Source organism: Mauremys mutica, chromosome 2 (assembly GCF_020497125.1).
Source record: "Mauremys mutica isolate MM-2020 ecotype Southern chromosome 2, ASM2049712v1, whole genome shotgun sequence".
Classification (NCBI taxonomy): Eukaryota; Metazoa; Chordata; order Testudines; family Geoemydidae; genus Mauremys; species Mauremys mutica.
The window spans coordinates 210,647,119-210,670,529 of NC_059073.1; the positions used below are offsets into that span (position 1 = coordinate 210,647,119).

A 23,411-nucleotide genomic window follows, 5' to 3' on the forward strand; every position below is an offset into this window, starting at 1 on the left:
AAGCAGACTTTTCCCCAGGGAAACATAACATGAATTTTCAATCTCATATTTAAACAACAGTTTTGGTTCACTCTAATTTTCCTGTGTAATTTAAAAACAAACAAACAAACAAGCAAAAACAATAGAAAGACACCACCACCTCCTATCAATAGTTCCTGGGCTTTACTGGTTCCTTCCTTGTTTGAACCATTGATTTTATAGGCAACGAGTGAGATCTCTGTAGTGTTCCACTGCAGACATGCAAATCAAATTTTGTTAGGCATAACCTCTGACTCCAAATATTCCTCAAAAGTTGATGGATTGTGTAGTTATTTCAATTTGCTTTTTCTTCAGCAATAAAGGGACAATCAAGTTTTGGTTGGAATTTTCTAAGGCAAACATTTTAAAGTTTACTTTAAAAGAGTAAACTATAGGTTTCTGTGTGTTTATGCTGTTTTTTTAATTTGCTATGCTTTACCATGAACATGGAGGTTTTTCAATTTCTGTAGTTTTCTTTTCCAAAGCTTTGCATTTAGCTGCCAGTGAATTTCCATCTACCTGGTGATGTCATTTAAACTAATAAATCAAGTTATTTTTACCAGCCATTCTCTGATGAAAGAGGTATTGGCATCCCAACAACAGTAGCTTACAAGGAACACTTCTGTGGGTGTGTTTCGGTTCTTTGCATTTCATTTCATCTCAGTGTTTATCTGGAAAAAGGAAAATTCTCCATGCTTAAGTATCTCCAAGATCAAGAAGGAAAGTAAAGCAGCCACCCTCATTTTTCAGAGATTTGGCATCAAGAGTGACTCTTCTAAACTCTTAACAATAGGACAACTCATCACAAACCCCAGAGATCTCTCTGGGAGAATTCTCCTGGCTGACCTTCAAAGAAACCAGAAGGCAGATGTTTCATGGTAGCTTCCAGAATCTGGGAGTCAGTGAAACATATGGAATGGTAACTGGAAAGATTACTAATCCTGCCAAAAGGAGATTTACCTATATGAGGAAACTGAGTTTTGTGTCTTTATTGAGTTATTTGTCTATTTCAGATTGTCCTTTATTTGCATATTTAAATTTAGTCAAGATGTCTCAGAAAACCTTTACGGATTTAACAGCTGCATCTAATTTAAGTCAAGAAAGTTTCTTTACTGGAAACTGGGGATTTCTTTTCCCCTATAGAGACTTACATCAATGCTACTGAAAAATCACCTGCCCCTAACTTTCTTCAGATGGTCATTACTACTGAAGTCCAAGTCAAGACTAAATATGCAGTCTGAAGTAATTCAGGTCTCTTAAACCCCCTTGTAAATAAAAGGCTACTGAATCGATTGCCATTCTGTAACCAGAATCACTGACCTTAACTGATTTGTTGGTGCCAAACAAACACTCTTAGGCCTTGTCTTTTCTGGACAGTTGACTCGAGTTGACACCTGTCTGGTGCCTCTGACCCAAGTCCTGTCCATATACAAAAACCTCTTGTTCAAGCATGGTAGTGCTTTTCACTGAACGTCAGCTGGCCCAAGAGGCAGTATAGGCTCTAGTATTGCTAACACTTGAGCTATGAACATAACCACTCTGCAGTGTGAACACGGGCCTAAGCCACTCAAGTGCTGTTAGTTCTCTGTCTTCTCACAATTCCACTTGAGCTTAGGGTTGCCAATTTTGGTTGGACGAATTCCTGGAGATTTAATCACATGACATAATCTTTAATTAAAGATTAACCTTTAATTGCTGGATACTCCAGACCAATCATAGAGGCTTGGCAACCCTATCTGAGCTGCATTTTCTTGCCAGATATTCACTCCCTACTTGTGCACCAGAAGTCACCTACCAACGTATATAGCCTGGTTTGGCGTTTGACCTCACATTCACAGGCAGCTCACTGCACCAGTACCATTGCTTGTACAGGAAATGGTGTCCAGGAGGTTGTCTTCCAGCATGCTACCAGCTGGCCAGATGGTGACATGGGGGTTCTTGTGGATCTCTGTTGGGAGGCCCACAAAGTCTGATTTCAGGACCAGTACTCGAAATTCACAGTTTGATTATGTGCTCTCTAGGAAACTGGCAGAGCAAGGGATCCCCCAGATAGGACCTCAGGACAGAAGGGGAAAAAGTATCAAGTCCATAAAGATCACATATGGGAAGACCAGGGACCACAGTGCTCTGTAAGTCACTGAGAACAGGCTAGTTCTATGATGACTAGGTGATCAGCAATGTCCCAAGCACACAGTCCTGTTTCAGAACTGCCAGTCAGCATAGGGAGATTCATCAGCTATTAAAATCTGCATCAGCTCTCCCCACTCCTCTATTTCTACATCCATTTAACATGATCTCCTTAGTAAGCCATATTTCTGCTTTCTCCTGGTGACCCCCATTCTCTCATAGAGACAAGCTGCTGCAGAAACACCCTCCACCACCTATATCTGCGTCCTCTTCCCAAAATGAAATTTGCATTAATGCCAACATTTGGTACAGACCATTGCTCCAAGTTGGACCCCGGCCTTCCCACCTGCTGGAACAGTGGCCACAGACAGAAGTCTGAAGCATGCCAAGCTGCAAGTGGTTTACTTTAATGAGTTGCTAGCCAAGACCACTTCTGCACAGGTTTCCAGAAAGGACAGACAAGTTCTCTCACAATACAATGAAAGAATGCAGAGAAAGCAGCTCAGATTAGTGCAGCTAAGAACCATGGGCTATGCCCCCCTGAAGTCCTGCCACCTCACACAAATGAGTGCAGCACCTCTATGGATGCAGTAATTCAAGTTTGGCTTTGCAGTGTTGGCTCTCTGACTCAAGCTAGGCAAATTTGAGTGATCACAGATGCCTGTTACTCGAGTGAACGATGCAGTGAAGGCAAGACCATGGAGAACAGTCTCATGCCAAGGGTTCACATATTCCACATCCAGGGTTTGTGCATCAACATCACCAAGATCTTCCCCTTTTCTTTCCATTCCTACAGCCAATTCTTTCATGCAGGCTCTCATTATATTCTACTTTGACTACTGCCACCTCCTTTGAGGTCTGGAAACCCTGCTTTACGACGAGAGATTAAGCAGCTCAATCGATTTAGTTTAACAAAGAGAAGATTAAGAGGTAACTTGATCATGGTCTCTAAGTACCCACAGAAGGAGAAAATTTCTAATAGCAGAGGGATCTTTAACTAGCAGACAAAAAAGACATAGCAAGATCCAATGGCTAGAAACTGAAGCTAGACAAATTCAAACTAAAAATAAGGCACAATGTTTCACAGTAAGGGTAATTAACCATCGGAATTACTGACTTAGGGATGTGGTAGATTCTCCCTCACTTGAAATCTTTAAATCATGATTGATGTCTTTCTAAAATATATGCTCTGACTCAAATCAGAAATCACACGCTTGATGCAGGAACTACTTAGGCCTTGTCTACACTACAAGACTATTTCGAATCTACTTAAGTCGAATTTGTGGATTCGACCTTATGAAGTCGAATTTGTGTATCCACAGTAAATACACTAATTCGAATTTCTGAGTCCACAGTAACGGGGCTGGCGTCGACTTTGGAAGCGGTGCACTGTGGGAAGCTATCCCACAGTTCCCGCAGTCCCCACTGCCCATTGGAATGCTGGGTAGAGCTCCCAATACCTCCTGGGGGAAAAATGTGTCGAGGGTGCTTTTGGGTAACTGTTGTCATTGAACCGTCAATCACGCCCTCCCTCCCTGAAAGCTCCGGCGGGAAATCTGTTCGCGCCCTTCTCTGGTCGGTTACAGCGCGGACGCCACAGCACTGTGAGCATGGAGCCCGCTGCGATCATCGCTGCACTTATGGCCGTTGTCAACTCCTCGCACCTTATCGTCCACCTCTTCCACAGTCAGCTGCTGAGAAATCGGGCGAGGAGGCTCCAGCAGCGCGGTGAGGACAGGAATTCACAGAGTGGCGCAGACCTCTCACAAAGCAGGGTACGCCGTGCCATGGAGATCATGGTGGCAATGGGTCAAGTTCATGGTGTGGAACGGCGATTCTGGGCCCGGGAAACAAGCACGGACTGGTGGGACCGCATAGTGCTGCAGGTCTGGGATGAATCACAGTGGCTGCGAAACTTCAGGATGCGTAAGGGCACTTTCCTTGAACTCTGTGACTTGCTGTCCCCTGCCCTGAAGCGCCAGGACACCCGGATGCGAGCAGCCCTGAGTGTGCAGAAGCGAGTGGCCATAGCCCTCTGGAAACTTGCAACGCCAGACAGCTACCGGTCAGTAGCGAACCACTTTGGTGTGGGCAAATCTACCGTGGGGGTTGCTGTGATTCAAGTAGCCCACGCAATCGTTGAGCAACTTCTCTCAAAGGTAGTGACTCTCGGAAACGTCCAGGACATCATAGATGGCTTCGCCGCGATGGGATTCCCAAACTGCGGTGGGGCTATAGATGGGACTCACATCCCTATCCTGGCACCAGCCCACCAGGCCAGCGAGTACATTAACCGAAAGGGCTACTTTTCAATGGTGCTGCAAGCACTGGTAGACCATAGGGGACGTTTTACCAACATCTTCGTTGGGTGGGCGGGCAAGGTTCATGACGCGCGTGTGTTCAGGAACTCTGGTCTGTTTAAACGCCTCCAGGCAGGTACTTTCTTCCCGGACCACAAACTAACGGTTGGGGATGTGCAGATGCCTACAGTGATCCTCGGGGACCCAGCCTACCCGCTAATGCCCTGGCTCATGAAGCCCTATACAGGCGCCTTGGACAGAGAGAAGGAACTCTTCAACTACTGGCTGAGCAAGTGCAGAATGGTGGTGGAGTGTACTTTCGGACGTCTCAAGGGGAGATGGCGGAGCTTACTGACTCGCTCGGACATCAGCGAAAAGAATATCCCCGTAGTTATTGCTGCTTGCTGTGTGCTACACAATCTCTGTGAGAGCAAGGGCGAGACCTTTTTGTCCGGATGGGAGGTTGAGGCAAATCGCCTGGCTGCAGTTTACGCTCAGCCAGCCACCCGTGCCGAGAGAATATCCCAGCGGGAAGCGCTGTGTATCCGGGAGGCTTTGAAAGCAAGTTTCCTCGGAGAGCAGGGTAACCTATGACTCTCCACTTGCTTTCAAGAGAAACTGACCCTGGGCCTGTGTCTCTATGTGTCGATTTCGATCTGCGGTTACATACCTCGTTCTCCAAGTTTCCCCCACTTCCAAAGCACGTTTTAAAGCAAATTAATTGTTACACTCATTATTAATAAATCTTTGTTTTACTTTGCATTTCTGTTCAGGTGTTGAAACATGGACACATACTGTGCTGGGCACGGTGTGCACTGATGTACAGACCGCTTGTTCCATAGAGGAATGACATCCTCCTGCTCCTACATAGGTCTCTGGGGGTGGGGGACGGTTGCAAGTGGTTGTGCATGAAGGGGAGGGATTGCAGGAAGGGGTGGGTTTGCAGGAAGGGGCGAGTGGTGCCTTCTTTGGATAGGGGTTTGGATGACGGCAGTGGGCTGCGGGTTTGGGCGTAGGAAGGGGTGAGGGGTGTGGGGGAAGGGTGAGTATCTGTCCGTGGATGAGGGCTCTTGTTGGGGCTCAGGGCAGCGGAGAGGCTCGGTGCTATGGTGGAAGTGCATGGTAAGGGCAGCGTGCCTTAACATTAAGGGGGTGGCAGGCGCTAGGACCCTGGACAAGCATACACATCACAGAATGACCCGGGGCAGCATACACCACACAGAGTGACCCTGGTGCCTACTGACTGCAGTGCGTGTGTGCCCTGCAGTTGATCATGCCCCCAAGTCTGTACCCTGGTAATGTAGGCTATACCGTGCAATTATAAATCCCCTCCCCCCCATACACAAAAAAATCCTCTGACACGAAAGACGTGACCGAAACAGTGAATAACAGCAAACAGCTTTTAATAATCTAATACACAGTGGGGGGATGAAACTTGGATTTGGGACTGGGTGAGCCTGTAAGGGAAGCACTTCTACAAATGTATAGCGTGAGAGGTGTGTGGTACATTAGCGCTATGCAGTGGTGCAGTGACAGTTCTCACGGCCCCTACCGCCCCTCCGTCTTGTACTTTTGGGTGAGGGGGGGGCAGGACTTCTTGGCGGGGGAGGGCGGTTGCAGATACACTGCAGGGGGGCTCTGTCCTCCTGCCTGCGGTCCTGCAGAACATCAACAAGGCGCCGGAGCGTGTCCGTTTGCTCCCTCATTAGGCCAAGCAGCGTTTGAGTCGCCTGCTGGTCTTCCTGCCGCCAGCTATCCTCCCGTTCGATGTGTGTGCGATGCTGTTGACATAGGGTCTCCCTCCACTGTCTCTGCTCTGCCGCCTCGGCTCTGGAGCAGGCCATCAGTTCCGCAAACATCTCGTCCCTAGTCTTTTTCTTTCGCCGCCTAATCTGCGCCAGCCTCTGCGAGGGGGATGCCGGGGCAGTCCGGGAAAGAGCCGAAGCTGTGTGATGGGAAAAGTAACTGATTTCCTTGAACAGATACATGTTTGCGAACAGTGAACACAGTCTAGTCAGTTTCTCTGAACAAGACCATACAGGGCAACAAGTCTCACGAGATCTCAGGACAAGTTCGAGATTTCGGAATACGCTCTCATTGGCTGCGGCATTGCACAGGAGAGCGGACAAGTGGGGAGAGACAGCTGAATCCATCTAGCAGACAGTCCTGGTAAGCCTTACAGTACATTCTGCTTATCAGTTAATGGATAGCTGTGCCCTCCCGCTAAAGGCAATCTGGAAATCATATACTCTGACCCTTTTCCAGCCACTCCCGCCACTCACAGGCGAATTCAGAGCTTTATTAACCCTAGCTGTCTTTGTGAATTTGAGAACACGGGTCAGTGCTTCACAGATTAGGTTTCCTCTTTGGAAGCCAATTTGAGATTGTAAATGAGTTCCTGTTATGAGAAGGAAAAGGTTAATGAGAATCCTGTAGATTAGATATGCTGTTTGGTAGGGGACTGGATGGCTCAGAGGATTGAAAGTGGCCTACTGAGCCTTTCATTACAGGTTTTAACTTGGCTCAAGTTAGATCTCATCAACTGACAACTCTTTAGAGGACTATATAGAATGACCTGGAAGTCTCAGTCCATTTCCAAAGCTTTGTCTTGACTCAGAAAAAAATGGTTGAGTTTATGTCAGGTTTAGCTAACATAATGTCAGGCTATCTAGGCCTGACCAAAATTCGACCTTTTTCATAGTGTGGATACATGATAAGACATTGTAACCTTAATGTAGCTGGTTGATTTATAATGTAGGAAAAAACCCTACTAGATATGGGTCCACACATATCGCCATCCCAACGGGTACTGACACCTCTCCAGCGAAGAACCCAAAATTGCATGGGCGTGAAGCTCAAACTACTCTTTTAACTCTACCTCTGCCTGTCCAGGGCATGACTGAAGCATAATTATGAAGTACTCTGGGGAGCGTGTACCATATGTGGTGACTAGTGTATGTGTTCTGTGGATATACAGGCGATTGTATCTAGACTTACCAGTATTCTTAGCAATATACTTCAACATACTACATTTTCTCCTAACAATTCTTGTTTCTTTTTCTTCTCAGACAAACCATGTGGGGACCCCCCATCCTTCCCTCACACGATCCTGCATGGTCACACTGGGTTTGAAATGGGGGATGAGCTGCTATATGTTTGTGCTCAGGGCTACGTCATGGGCAACAAAGACACTGCTTTTACGCTGCTCTGTGACAGCTGTGGGGAATGGTACGGGCAAGTTCAGGCCTGTGTCAAAGGTAAGCTTATCTAGCACACACACCAAGATTCCTATCAACCATAGCTGTCAGGAAGTCCTGGTCTGGCTGATAGTGTCCCAGATGGTACGAGATATTTTCAGTCCCCAGGACTTGACTGCAACTGTGTACAGTTGAAGGTGTTTATAGCAGTGCTGTGTAACAGTGCTTCTCTAGCTGCTTATGCACCAGGTGATCCTCCACAACTTGCCCTCCCAATGGCCCTCAGAGGCCTTAACCTTACAGTAAAACCTCAGAGTTTCAAACACCAGAGTTACAAACTGACCAGTCAACCACACAGCTCATTTGGAACCAGACATACACAAATCAGGAAGCAGCAGAGACCAAAAAAGCAAATACAGTACAGTACCATGTTAAATGTAAACTACTAAAAGATAAAGGGAAAGTTTAAAAAGAAGATTTGACAAGGCAAGGAAACTGTTTCTATGCTTGTTTCAATTAAATAACGATGGCTAAAAGCAGCATTTTTCTTCTGCATAGTAAAGTTTCAAAGCTGCATTAAGTCAATGTTCAGTTGACTTAATGCAGCTTAACATTTTGTTCAGAGTTATGAACATTTCAGAGTTATGAACAACCTCCATTTCCGAGGTGTTTGTAACTCTGAGGTTCTATACCAAGCCAGTCACATCTTAGATATTTTTAGGGGGACCTCAAGACAACTGCTTCCACTGAAGCTGTGCAGCATAATGTAGGTGCTAGGCTGGAGTGGGGAATACACACTCTATACTGGTAACCAGAAGGCTGGGCTGGGAGGATCTTACATTAGGCAGCAATAGGATACTCCTCCAGTATGTGTGGGGAGCACAAAGTAAGGGCTAGAGAGAAAACAAATTGAGCACAGCAGGGGTGCTGTGTGGAGGGGAGCACAGAGGAGTGCTATTAGGGAGAGTATGGGGAAGCATTTGAAATAATCAAGGGACAGTTTGTCAAATAAGCTGGTGGTCTGGAAGGTCACCTGAGCATTCTACAACACATTGGTGGTTTCCTATGCCGCTATCACCCTTATACAAGGAATAATTAGGAAAAACAACATAAAATTCACCAGGATGCACAGAAAGATCTACAGCAACTCCCAGACCCTACCTACCTACCTACATCAAGACCTCCACCGTGTCACTTTATCATCAGACCATAATAAAATGCATCATATCAGCAAGATAAATGGAAAAATGGACTGGTGGATGCATTCAAACTTAACAACATAAAGTATAAGCAGCTAAATAACTTCATTTTCCAAGGCAGCACTTTAAACAGAGTTCCATAGCACTTTCTAATATGGCAAAAGGTCCAGGGTTACCATGTCTTCCAGTGTTTGTTCAACAACCAGGCACTGTGGGTTTAGGGCCTTTGGGAACTTCTGTTACACAATTAATAGATAATAACAGTAACAAGGCAGAGTGATAAATATACTAGTACCAGTATGCTCTGAAGTCATCAGCAGAAACTTCCTTTGTGGGAAGCAAAGACTAATTAAAATTAAATATTTTAACCTTTGGTGCTATGTTTATCCCTGGTGCATAGGCTTTAAAACCAATTGAGTTACACCAATGGTGAATTTGGCCCTACAAACTTGCCATCTACATATTTTTTTGCAAAAGAGTGTGGATCAAGCTCTTCACGCTGTTGCACAGTGAAGTGGAATGGGTGTAACTAAGTGCAGGATTTGGCCCTGCATATTGTTGGAATTCCCTCCAAGACCTCTTTCCATTCCACTTCCCAAGAACTCAGTTTGACTCCACCCTTCGTCACTCAGGTATCTTAATTTGGCATACAGCAATGCTATGCTGAGTTGATCAGACTCAAACATGGCGGAGGGGAGGGAGAGAAATGGATGCAGGGTACATCACAGCTCCAAAGTTACTTAGAAACCTTCTCCCTTTTTATACATTACACATTTCGTCGTATTTACTATACATTGCACCACACATTTTTGGCTTGGCTTGGTTACTTTGCAGGAACCAATCCCTGTGCAGCATGTACTGACCATTATTCAACTTCCTCTTTACCTCATCTCTACATTCCTTGTCCCTTGTTGTCTAGTTCATAGTAAATAGTTCCCTGCATGTTTGCACTACAGACCTTACAGGGCACAGCTGTACCACTGCAGCTGTGCTGCTGTAAGGTCTCCTAGGTAGCCACTCTATGCTGGTGGGAGAGAACTCTCCCGCCAGCATAATTAAACCACCCCCAACGAGCGGTGGTAGCTATGTTGGCAGGAGAGCATCTCCCGCCAACATAGCACTGTCCACACCGGCGCTTTTGTTGGTGAAACTTATGTCAGTCAGGGAGGTGTTTTTTCACACCTCTGACTGACAAAAGTTTTACCAATAAAAGTGCTAGGGTAGACAAAGCCTTAGTTGGTTCAGACATTCTGTCTTCTTAGCCTACTGACCTATTTATTTACCTTATTTTGCACAAACATTCTGTTTTCAACCTGATGATTCATTTCCTTCCTTAATTCTCTCTTCCAAAAAATGAGGCCTCGGTCCATGTGTTAATTATGCATGTCAGGCCATGACGATATGTGCATTCCTTTAATAAACCCAGTATCTTTTGAAAAATCCAAAAGGGAGGGATGCAGTTATTTAAGAAACTAATTACACTGTTTTATCACTTATGGTTTCCTCATTTTATGGAATCTTAAGCCTTTTACACTGGAATTCAATGTATCAGTAGTCTCTGGCAATGAAAAAGATACCACTAACTGCTGTTAAGGGCATCTTTTAAGGGTTAGTTGCTTCCGATATCCATCATGTCACTTTCTCTGAATATAATTTTGACCCCAAAAACTTGGGCACCAGTTACTGGCTATTTGTTCATGCAGACATTCATGCTGACTCTGTTGACTCATAGTGTTCCACTCAAACAACTCTCTGATTAGGTTTACTGTCTCCTATTTTCTTTGTTTCCTCTGGTTTGTGGGGGCTGACCAGCCAGATTTGCCCAGGCGTGTTTCTCAGTCTTTTTGGGGTCATAGGAGACATGATCATTCTTTCTGGTGAGCCAGATCAGGAAAGAGACAATTAATTTAGACCAAGAAGGAAGGGAGTGGCACTGAGTGTAAACAACTTGAATGGGGTTGCATGCATGGAAGGGAGGGCTGGATTTGGTTATTAGCATATACAGAAGTGTGAACACCATTCCCAGCATACTAGATTTTCAAGCCCTAGGGCAAAGTGGTACCTGCAATTCAAGTTGTACGCCATCCACTTTTAAAGTGCACCAATGATGGTCATCTCTGTGGATTTATGAGACTTCATCACGTCATGTAGGATGATGTTGCATCATGGTGCCACATTACTGTTGTGCTTTTGCTGGAGGGTATTCAATATATTTTACTAGAGTTCATCCTCAGTTTAATAACCCTGCCTTACACTCACTATCTTTCTCCTCATTCTCACAAACCCCCTTTCTCTGCAGTATTGGGCACAATTCCCATTTACTGGAAATAAGCTCTGGGAATGTGCCTCCAGCTATGATGTTAGAACCAGCCCCTTAGCAGTGATCTGCTGTTTATTATTTTGTATTTGCTAATTCTGATGTGGGATGTGACTCATAGGTCTTTAACATACCGTACTTGTTTTATTTACTAAAGGAAGGGAATTAACTGCTGATGTTACAACAAAATCAGAGGTTCATTTTTCAAAGCAGTTCAAGGTAGTTAAGCCCAGAGACTGTTAACATTGTTTACCAGATAGAGTGGACAAGATGTGAATGCAGGTTTTGTATGTCTTGTGCTATGTTTATTTTCCACACACAACACCAGACTTGCTACAGCCTGGGATACTGGAATGAAAAACTGGATTTTGCACTTGCCTTTGGATACTTAAAGGCAGTATACAGTACATATCTGAAAACCCTATGTCTTTTCATAGTAAAGTTGCAAGAGCTGCATATATAAAACATGGTTCTCTCAACTACAGATATCACTGTGTTATCCATACCATTATTATGTTGTCACTGTTCTAACGTCACTCCATCTTGAAGTCTGTCTGAAACTGAAATTTGTGCAGAATGCACCTGTCTGCTAATTTTTTGGCCCAATCCTGCAAAGTATTCAGTTTCTTTATAAACAGCTGAGTGCCTTAGCTCCCATTAATTTTAGAGAGACTTGGGGCCTAATCCTGTGAAGTGTTCATTACCTTCTTATTGCTCTCTAGAAAGACCTAGGCAAATTGGAGGGAATTCAGAGATGCTCAGAATTAAATCTTATAGTCTAAGTTTGGAATCATCAAAGTTGAGCAGATTCTCTCTTTGAATACATCCCAAAACCACATCCATCACATTCGTGGTGTTATATTGCATTGCAAACTTATTTTAAATTTGTTGTCCACTATCACCTCTAGGTTTCTTTCAGCATTACTGATTTCCAAGTATCAACCTTCTAATAAATCTGTGTTCCATATTGTTTTTTTTCAAGATTAGCTAGCTTGCATTTGTCCAAGTTAAATCTCATTTTGTTATTTCTTTCCTGTACCTTTCACTCATCTGTTACACTTCACATAATTTCTCTATCCTCATCATCCAGATGAGTCTTCTCTGCAAACCTAATTAACACACTTTACTCCCTCTTCCAGTGCATTAATGAAGATGCTAAATAAGACCAGACCTAAAATTGATGCATATCACCCCTTTTTAGACATCTTTCCTACAAAAACAAAGAGCTCACAGTTAGACCTGGTCTACACTAGGATATTTTATCTAAAGTTTCTCAGGCTTTGTCTATACTGGCAACTGAACAACAAAACTTTTGTCTTTCAGAGGTGTTAAAAAAACAGCCCCCTGAAAGACAAAAGTTTTGCTGACAACAGCACTGTATCGACAGGAGCGCTCTCCTGCCGACAAAGGTAATGCCTCTCATTGGGGGTGGAATTTTTTTGTCGGCAGGAGAGATGACAAACAGCAGCTACACTGTGCACTTTTTAGTGGCATGGCTGTAGCAACACAGCTGTGTCATTAAAAGCTGTGTAGTGTAGACATAGTCTCAGTTATTCAGCTCCACCAATGATAGGAGCACTAGTGTAGACAATGCACCACTGACATCTTAAGCATTTTGTCACATATTTCTCCTCCCAGCAGGCTTAGACAACACAGTTCTTAAAATGCTTGCAGCCCTTTCTATTCTAATGCTTTCATTATTGCCATCACCAGTGGGAAATTTGGGGGCAATATACACACCTGTAGACAGTCAACCAAATCAGGGGAAACTGAAGGAGTATTTGGGAAGGCAGAGAAAGAAAAGGGGGGGGGGCAGGGAGAGAAGGACCAGGCATCTTCCACCAATAGATTTTGAATAAAGTTTGCACAATTTTCTGAATTTTAGAAAATTTACAAAAACTTTAAAACTTGGAACCAAAAAAACTAAGCTTATCTATATCTGTACTTCAATAAATTGCCACATGGCCAAAATTTGTTCCTTTAAAATGTTAATTTTCCTGCATCAAACCTCTTAATACTCTCATACATTTCTCATCAGATGCATACAGAAACATAGAAAAATATACTGAAGAAGTCAGCATCATTGTTAACAACTAAACAAAGCATGTTACCCCCATCCCATACGCAGGACACTGGGGCTCTAATACCCATAGAACCAGACCAGCCAAACACCCCTACTTCTGTACAATCATTTCACATGAGGGTTCCTGCTATATAAAAATCAAAGTGTTTTCAGGTACCCTTCTGGCACTAAGCTTTCTTTAAACTTAAAGTAATAAATCCAAACAAAATGTCAATTGTATTGGTTTTCGTCACTACTTATTTTCCTTCATTTATACATTACCTGTGTAGTCTGTAAGGTCTTTAGGGCAGGCACCTTGAATTTATACCAGTCTGTAAAGTGCCTTGCAACTATAGGTGCTAGCCAGATCAGAATAGTAACTTACTGTGTCTCCCATGATTTATCTTCTATTCCTTGTCAACTGTCACTCGACATTTTTATTTTCTTCTATCTCTTCATCTGTCTCTTTCTGTTATTTTCAGCATTTGTTTTTCTGCTGATCAATTTTTCTGTCCTTCCCTCCACCCCTCCACTCTCCTCTCTCTTGCTGCCCTATTCTCTTCCCTCCCACTAGGTTGTGTCACTGTGGTCTAGCACCTGGAATCTCTCTCTTCACTGACAGCCTCTTTCACTGGAGTGTCTCCTCTTCCAGGGGTTTGCCCTAAGTTCCCTTCCCCCCACCCACTCGGGTTCATTCCTCTCTCCCGCCTTGGGTACTTTTCACCATTTGATCATCTGCTTCACTGCCTCATCCTTGTGGGTCTCTCCACTTCCCTCTCCCGTGGCGGGGGGGGGGCTCTCACCTCTCTTTTCCCCCTTGGGACTCTTTTTGCAGTTGTTCTCTCCTTCCCTTTGTAAGTGTCTCTCCTTAGGCCCAAGTGGAAGCTCCTATCCCTCTCTGGGGTCTTGCTCCACTGCCTTCATACTTGGCTCTCCTCATGGCATTTCCTATTGGGGGCAGGGGTCTCTCTTTTCTTCAGTGGAATCTTTTCTCACCCCGTTCCACACACTTGGGGGTCTCCATTTCCCTCTCCTGCCCCCCTATTTCCCTTAGAAATTTGTTTCATTTATTAACAGTCTCATGACTCATTCACAGGTGGGGGAGGGTCTCTATTCCCCTTTCTTTTGCTCCTGAGGGGGGTGTATTATTCCCCTTCACTGCCCCCACTTGAGAGGCACTAATGCCCCATCAGAGGGTACCCAGCTTCACCTCCGCCCCATGGGGCATGTTTCTCAGCTGCTCCTTTGTTGGAGGAGAGGGAGAGAATTTCTGCATTTTCCCTCCCTATTCTCCCTTGCGTCTGGCACTCCCCTACATTTAGCCCCCTTTTACTGTGGGATAGGGAGCCTCCCTCGGTCCCTTATTGCTGGGGGTGGACTCTCAAGTTTACCCCAGCCTGTCTCTCTTTGCCGGTGGTAGGGTCACTAGGTCCCTTCCCCCATTCATCTCTAGCTGGTTGCCCCTCTTTGCTTTTCCCTGACAGGAAGCAGAGGGAGGAGTCCAGGAAGGAGTAGCACCACAACCCCCCCCCGTTGCTAGGAGGCCAGAGGAGCTGCATGGTCAGTGCTATCTGCAGGACCAAGGCAGCTAAGTGGGGTTACGAAGTGAAGCAGCAATGGCAAGACTACACCCCTAGAGTTTCTGTCATAGGCACAACTATGCACCCACCTCGGTTTTCCCTCTCAGGTAACCCCAGGGTTCTACACCAGGCTCTCTTGCCTCCACTGATCACACTAGTCCATGTAGTCATTAAAATCCCAATACATCTCACCTTTTGATATCTCACAGATCACACATCAGTGCCTCCTACCACACCTGGACTCTCTTCAGTCCTCTTCTGTCTTTCTGCTAGGGTAGCCTCCCCCCAGCCCTTCCAAATGGAGCACAACCCCACTCTTCCCAGTGGGAACCACCACAGCCTCTCTGCTGGGAGATCATCCTATCCAGGGGAGCATCCCCCTCTCCTCCAGCCCTCTTACTGTTCCCCTGGGCCCAGCTCCCTGGTGTGAGACATCAGCAGGTAAGCCCCTCCACTGCCCCTCTGCATTCAGTCCTTTCTGGCCCTCACCTTCAGCCTTGGTATATACCATAGCTACTATGCTTAAAATGCTACAATGCCACAGCTGTAGCACTTCAGCGTAGGAACTTACTACAGTGACTGGAGGGATTCTCCCATTGTTGAAGGTAATCCTGCTCCTCCTCCTCCCCCCTAAGAAGTGGTAGCTGGGTCAATGGAATGGCTGTACTGGGGGTTAGGGTCATCTTAATGATCTCTCCCAGTGGTGTTTCTCAAAATAAATAAGTTTTCAAATAATAATTTGCAATTATTTAGCACCTTAGATTGGAGGAGCTCAAGTATTAGTCATGCTAAATATCCCTGTGGATAGGCTTTATTCCAGTGTTATAGGTTGGGAAAGCTAAGGCACAGATAGGTTAAGTTATCTGCCCACCTCACACAGGAAGTCTGGGGCAGAGTCTACAATAAAACCATTCTTATAACACCAGGCCTAGAAAAAAGGGGGGAAAGAGATGAAGAAAGCCTACAGCTACCTCCTCCCAGGCCTGGGAAAGGGGAGAAAAGCACCTGCAGCTGCCCCCACCCCCCAGCTGGGAAGGGGGTGAAGGACCCCAGAGCTGGTGTGGGGCCTGGCGGGGAAAGGCAGATGTGGGGGCTGGGAGTGTGTAATTAATTTCTGGGGGCGATGGACAGATGTGGAGATGAGGGGCTACAAACTTAACTAGAATGTTGGGGTTTGAGGAGAAGCTGGAAGCTCTGCGCTATCAGGCAGATAGTGATTGCTCCTGCAGTCACAGCCAAAGTCACTTTACTCAATACATTTGGGAGTGGGCAACACTAATTCTCTCTCTCATATATAGTGGGTATGGGTAGGGGGAGTTCAGAAATCAACAGACACTCCCCCCCACCACCCCAAAAGACAATAGCCTTATTTTTTTGTTTGTTTGTTTGTTTTAAGTCTTGTGATTTTTGGGGTCTGTCTCATGATGTTTTAACTTTTAGGGTTGGCAATGCTGCACTAGTAAAACTCTTGTTGTCTTAAGTGGGAGCAGAATTAGGCCAATACACATCCCTCTTGGAAATGCCATCCTACACATTCTGGCTCCCAATCTTCGGGTGAAATCCTTTTCCCATTAAAGTCATTAGGAGATATGCCATTTACTAGAATGGAGCCAAGATTGCACTGTTAGCTTTTAACCTTTAGAAAATGTATCTTGTCTAGTAACTAATACTTTCAGCTAGGTCTACATAGTATCTTACCTCAACTCCTCCACCATTCCAACATGAAGTTAAGTTTGTTAACCCCTCCCTGCACAAAAAAATCATGAAACTGGCTTAAAAATCATGGACTTTTTTTAAAATTGGGATTCTTTTTATTTTCCTATTTTTAAAAAACATTTAGGATAGATTTGGGACATGTTTTCAAAGCTTTTCTCTGCAACCACAAAGGCTAGATATTTCCTTTTTTTCCCCACAGTGAAAGCTGAGATTCTCACTAAATGACATTACTCCGGGAATTGGTGCTTTAAGAAAAGAAATCAAACATTGTAAAACTCAGGATAAATTTGTAATACATGCCACTGACTTAATTTACACTAGCTGAGGATCTGTCCCTGCAACCAGCTTTATTTCTAATTTAGATAAAAAAATAACTCAGCCAAAGTGGCCCATTGCATATAGTTTCTGACATAATTTTCAAATGAGTTCCTTTGCCTTTTTTTTCCTCTCCCTCTCTTTTTGTACATAATTCCATTCAATAACTAAAGCTTGGGACTGGAACAGCATTCAGAATTTCCTTGTCAATATTTCACTGCTTGTTCAGAGAAGCATCAAACCTCTAAGAAGTTAGTTCTGGCAGAACTTTCCACTTTTTAAAAAAAGGATTGGGCAGTCATGACACAACTGGACCAGACAAGTAAAACAGAAAGAGACTCTCAAAATTCCAAATGGTGGAGTGGTGGAATACAGTGATTGGTGTTACTGTCTCCATTTCAGAATACACATGCCTGGAATGTTTGGGATCTGCTCAGTTATTTCATGTCATGAATACACAACAGCAGATACTGGGTAAAAAGGAGGAAAAGTCAAAGCAGTTCTCAGTAAAAGTGAGTCATTACTAGTACTACAGCTGTTACATTTTCAAAAGTGCCCTAGACCCTGTTTACATGGGGAAGCTTTAGTGAAATAAACTAGGATGTGAATGTAAAGTGCAGTAGCTATTCCTCACTAGCTCTGCATGTGGACAGTCTTATTCTGGACTGAGTGCTTTCTTGTGGATAAACTTAATCCACAAAGGCACTTTTACTGTGGAATAAGACTGTCCACATGAGGAGATACTGAGGAACAGCTATTGTGCTTTACATTCACATACTACCTTATTTCACAATAGCTTCCTGTGTAGACAAGCCCTTAGGCTCCTATATGCATAAGTCACTTTTGAAATGTGATTTAGGCTCCTAGGAAGCCTGTTTTGCAACCTTAGAATTAGCTAAGAAAAAAATGAGAATGAATCAAAAGAATTGAATTAGAATTAAAAGGAAGTTGGGTTATATTTGGTTGTTGATATTTTCTGGTACAGCAGAGAAAAATAATCACTAAATGTTTTTGGGGAAAATGTTCCAGCAGAGGCCCATGAACAGAGCTTTTCAGATGCTTTTATTGCAGCTGATTCCTGTCAGAAACGAGGGACCACAAAAAAGATACTGTAATCTAATGCCTGTGTGGAAAAACTGTTACATTAAAATGACATTTCCCAAACAACTGGCTTGATTCTGACACTGCTCTGAGGGAGTAAATACATAATCAGATTCAATGCTTTTACAGATAGAGGCCACATAGACCAATAGGGAGGACACAAGTCAGGGAATCAAAAAAACAGGTTGCTAGTCCCAATGCTGCCAATGACTCACTCTGTGAGTTTGGGTAAATGACTTCACCTCCTTGTACCTTTCTTTTGTCTCTATCTGTAAAATGAGAATAATTATTCTCACCCAGCTTTGTAAAACATTTTGAGATTTCTAGATGATAAGTGCCATGTAAGAGCTACATAATATTATGATTACTCTACAAGCTTTGTTTGTCATATATTACTATTGCCCAGCTTAAAAAGAATTCATTAATAAGGGTACAATCTGAAAGATTTTTAGCATAAGCACATTGAACAAAATAATCCTAAAGTTTGACATTTGGTTGTAGTCAATGGATTGTGAATACAATGAAGTACATCAAAAATTAATAAGGCAACATGCTGCAAGAGGCCTAAAATGTTTTACACACTTGAGGTGATGCACTATGCTTTTTAATCAAGATATTCTTGAGGGGAAAAATGGTTCTATATAGTTACTGTTTCTTGCCATTTCCCACTCTGAAAGGGCACTGTGTTAAAACTGAAAACACAGGGATTTCAACCCAAACAAAGCAACCTTAGGCAGAGAACAGGAAAATACATTTTTGCAGTTTATTATTTTTTCTGCTGCAGTGAAGAGAATGTATTTGTTTCAGAAAATATATCCTGAAGCTTGGGATTGTAATAAGGATCTGAAAGCTGGTATTTTGCTGTCTTAAAGGGTGAAAAGGAAACTACCGCTTGCTAAGTGACAATGTTCCTTTTTTTTTGCCCTAAATCATTGGTTCATTATAGACCAGTGGTTCTCAAACTGAGAGTGGGGACTACAAAGTGGGTCATGACCCTGTTTTAATGGGGTTGCCAGGGTTGGCGTTCGACTTGCTGGGGCCCGGGGCCAAAGCCTGAGCCCCATTACCGGGCATCAAAGCCAAAGCCCGAGGGCTTCAGCCCTGGGTGCAGGGCTCAGGTTACAGGTCCCCTGCTTGAGGCTGAAGCCCCAGGCTTTGGCCACCCAAGCCAGGGGCAGTGGGGCTCAGGCTTTGGCCCCCCAAACAGGGTGGTGGGGCTCAGGCTTTGCCCCCCCCCACCTGGAGCAGTGGGAACTCAGGTGGTCTCAGGCTTTAGTTACTGCTGCTGGGGTCATGTAGTAATTTTTGTTGTCAGAAGTTTGAGAACCCCTGTATATAGACAAAACTAATACGAGCATTAACACTTACATTGTAAAAGCTCCTAGAGGCCTCATTGTATCTGGCACTGCTCAGACAGAATAAATACCCCCAAAAGCTTATGTTCTAAAAAACAAGTCATTACAGATATGAGAAATCATATCAATTCCCGGTCCCCAAATTTGAACTAAAATGATGCTTGCCAGACTTTACTTTTATCCTTTTGCTTGTATATTTTATTGCTTTCCCCTGGTCTGTTTTTTGTCCTTTTAGACTGTTAGCTCATGAGAGCTGAGATCACATCACCTCTGCCTGAAAAGGACCCATGCTAGGCACTAAAAGAAACATACAAGGTGGGGTTTTCAAAAACATTCATCATTGACCTGGCTTTGTTCCCATTGGAGTAAATGTTACCATCAACTTCAGTGGAAGCCGAATGAGGCCAACGCTAAGTGTTTTTGAAAATTCCACTCATAATAAATATCTGTAGCACCTTTCATCCCAAAGCACTATGGGCCAAATTCTACAACCTCACCCTTTCTATCATAGTCCCACTACAATCATTTTTAAAAACTGAGATTATCAATTCACATTAAGGCAGAATGGGATAATTAATAAAAGTCAGTTCATTTTTAATTACTGTTATTTTGAGACATGTTGGGACAAAAGTCTATTGCTTTGTGTGGGGGGGAGGGGGAACAGGGTGGTGGTATCTCACAGGCAAAATATTTCACAGGCCTGTCAAAAAATAATGCTGTCCGTGGTTCCTGTTTTCAGCTCTGCACTGACTCGCTTTGTGGCCTTAGACAAATCACTTCACAGCTCTATACCACAGCATGATCACCTGTCAAATAGATATTACTATATCCGTTTCAGAAGGATTGTAAGAGACTTAATTAATTTGTTAATGTTTGGAAAGCAATTTGAGATTTAGATGAAAAGTACGGTATAAAAATGGAAGCTATTAATTATTATGATTTCCACAGGGTGAGATTCTGCTATCCTTACTCACATTAAGTAGTCCCTTACTCTAATTAATCCCTGAGTCCCCAGCAGTAATGAGAGGTGTGTGTTTGGGACTCTGACTGAATAGAGAAAGACTTGAATCTTGGACTAATGCTTTTCAATATACGCAGTTTTAAAGCCAAGCCTGCCTAAAAGGAAAGGTACAACCACTTTAAAACCAGCTGGTAATTGGTTTAAATGCATGTAAATAAAGGCTACAGCTGTTTAAATAAGGGGTGGACAGAGTGACACTTTGGTCATTAGTCTTCAGTTATGATCCTATAAACTGGAAGATAGAAAGCTCCAAAAAGTGCTTAGGTAGTGAGCAAAACTGAGTGTAAAAAGTAAGCTAGCAGTGCCTGGAACATAGGGTCCACAGCTGCTAAAAAGGCTGTCCTCATAACATTAACTTGCTAAATACCAAATGTAGGCCTCATCTAGAGGTCTAAAACCAAGAAGAAAGAATGGGCTACTACTACTACTACGGGAAGCAATCCAGGACTATGTGAGGCCAAAGCTTCAGGGCAATGCTTCCTTTGATGTTTAAAGAGATTAATAGATCCTTTCATTCTGGCATCCCCTAAGCTAACATTAGTTTTGTATATAGTCTTCTTTGCTATAAACTATGCAAACAGCAGACATTGCATATGAGAATATGTTATAGCAGCTTTACAACTTGGACCACAATAATTATCTAAGGGCTTATCTACACTGACAATTTATAGCACTGCAACATTCTTGCTCAGGGGGGTGAAAAAACACCCCCCTGAGCACAGCAAGTTTCAGTGCTATAAAGTGCTAGTGTAAACTGCACCAGCGCTGGGAGCCGTGCTCCCAATGCTGGCAGCTTCGCCCCTCGTGGAGGTGGTTTTTTTAGAGCACCGGGAGAGCGCTCTGCCATGACCACACAAATCACGTTAAAGCAGTGCCACGGCAGCGCTTTAACATTGCCAGTGTAGACTAGCCCTAAAGGAATAAGACTTAAGTATGCATGGGCAGTAGATACTGTACAGCAAGGTTAGGAGCTCCTAATAAAAAATACAAATTTGCTTGTTCTTGTTTCCAGTTAAGTAATTGGTAAAATGCCAATTGATTTTTGAGCAGGATTGGGCCCAAAGAGTACAAATTCTGGGTACTTGATTGGAGACTAACATTTTATCAAGAGCTCATGCTATTATTTGACTTAGATATTTCAGTAGAAAAATCCTTCTAAACAACAGAAAATGTATTTCAAGTGAGATTCTGAAAAGAAAGAATGTCACTTTATATAGCAAGGCCATTTATTACTATTATTTAACATTGACAAAGTGATCTGTGCTGTTCAATACAGACACCCCCCTGGGTTATGCAAACCCGACTTAAGCAAATCCGCACTTACGGAAAAAGTTCCATAAGCTAGAAATAGGAGGGGTTTTTTTTGTTTGTTTTTGTTTTTCGGGGGTGGGGTGGGGGGGAATATAATGGTCAGGTATACGTTTCCAACTTACGCAAAATTCGGTTATGCAAGGTATTCCGGAACTGAATGGTTGCGTAAGTCGGGGAGCATCTGTACACAAAATAAAGCTCCTGGCCTGAAGAACTTCCTATCTGAAAAACAGATAAGGAGGCTACACCACACATAGGGAAAGAAAGAGAGAAAAAGAGTATGGAGGGGTGGGGGACTGGTTGGCTAAACACCAACATGTAAAATCAATGTTACACCCTCACTTCACCTGGATTACTGTGGTCACCCTATCTCAAAAAGGATATTTTAGAAGTAGAAGGCTTTCAAAGCCAGATGTAAAAACTAATTAGAGACATGTAAAAATTTCCATATGAAGAGAGACTGGGACTGTTTAGAGAAGAGATGAGTAAGAGGGAATATAGGCTTACAAAATAATTAATGGCAGACAAGGTAAACTGTGTGCTCCTATTTGCCATGTTTCATAACACGAGAACAGTCCCTGGAAAAATCATGGAGCAGGTCAATTTTGAAGCACTTTGAGGAGAGGAAAGTGATCAGGAACAGTCAGCATGGATTCACCAAGGGCAAGTCATGCCTGAGTAACCTAATTGCCTTCTATAATGAGATGACTGGCTCTATGGAGGAGGGGGGAGCAGTGGACGTGTTTTTCCTTGACTTTAGCAAAGCTTTTGATACGGTCTCCCACAGTATTCTTGCCAGCAAGTTAAAGAGGTATGGGCTGGATGAATGGACTATAAGGTGGATAGAATCTGGTTAGATCGTCGGGCTCAACGGGTAATGATCAATGGCTCCACGTCTAGTTGGCAGCCAGTATGAACCAGAGTGCCCCAAGGATCAGTCCTGAGGCTGGTTTTGTTCAATATCTTTATTAATGATCTGGAGGATGGCATGTATTGCACCCTCAGCAAGTTTGCAGATGACACTAAACTGGGATGAGTGGTAGATATGCTGGAAGGTAGGGATAGGATACAGAGAGACCTAGACAAATTAGAGGATTGGGCCAAAAGAAATCTGATGAGGTTCAACAAGGACAAGTGCAGTCCTGCACTTAGGAAGGAAGAATCCCATGCACTCCTACAAACTAGGGACTGAGTGGCTAGGCAGCAGTTCTGCAGAAAAGGACCTACAGGTTCCAGTGGATGAGAAGCTGGATATGAGTCAACAGTGTGCCCTTGTTGCCAAGAAGGCGAACGGCATTTTGGGCTGTATCAGTAGGAGCATTGCCAGCAGATCGAGGGACGTGATCATTCCCCTCTATTTGGCATTGGTGAGGCCTCATCTGGAGTACTGTGTCCAGTTTTGGGCCCCACACTACAAGAAGGATGTGGAAAAATTGGAAAGAGTCCAGCGCAGAGCAACAAAAATGATTAGGGGGCTGGAGCACATGATTTATGAGGAGAAGCTGAGGGAACAGGGATTATTTAGTCTGCAGAAGAGAAGAATGAGGGGGGATTTGATAGCTGCTTTCAACTACCTGAAAGGGGGTTCCAAAGAGGATGGATCTAGACTGTTCTCAGTGGTACCAGATGATAGAACAAAGAGTTATGGCCTCAAGTTGCAGTGGGGAGGTTTAGGTTGGATATTAGGAAAAACGTTTTCACTAGGAGGGTGGTGAAGCACTGGAATGGGTTACCTAGGGAGGTGGTGGAATCTTCTTCCTTAGAGGTTTTTAAGGTCAGGCTTGACAAAGCC

The 23,411-nt window shown here is 43.8% G+C and overlaps 1 protein-coding gene across 1 annotated transcript in view; it reads left to right on the plus strand.

Annotated features, from left to right (window-relative positions):
• The window catches only part of SUSD5 (sushi domain containing 5), a 73,895-nt gene that overhangs the window by 44,870 nt on the left and 5,614 nt on the right, over positions 1 to 23,411 (plus strand). Inside the window, exon 4 of the mRNA XM_045007118.1 lies at positions 7,514 to 7,702. Coding sequence (XP_044863053.1) covers positions 7,514 to 7,702 — 189 coding nt within the window. The remainder of the gene's footprint in view (positions 1 to 7,513; positions 7,703 to 23,411) is intronic.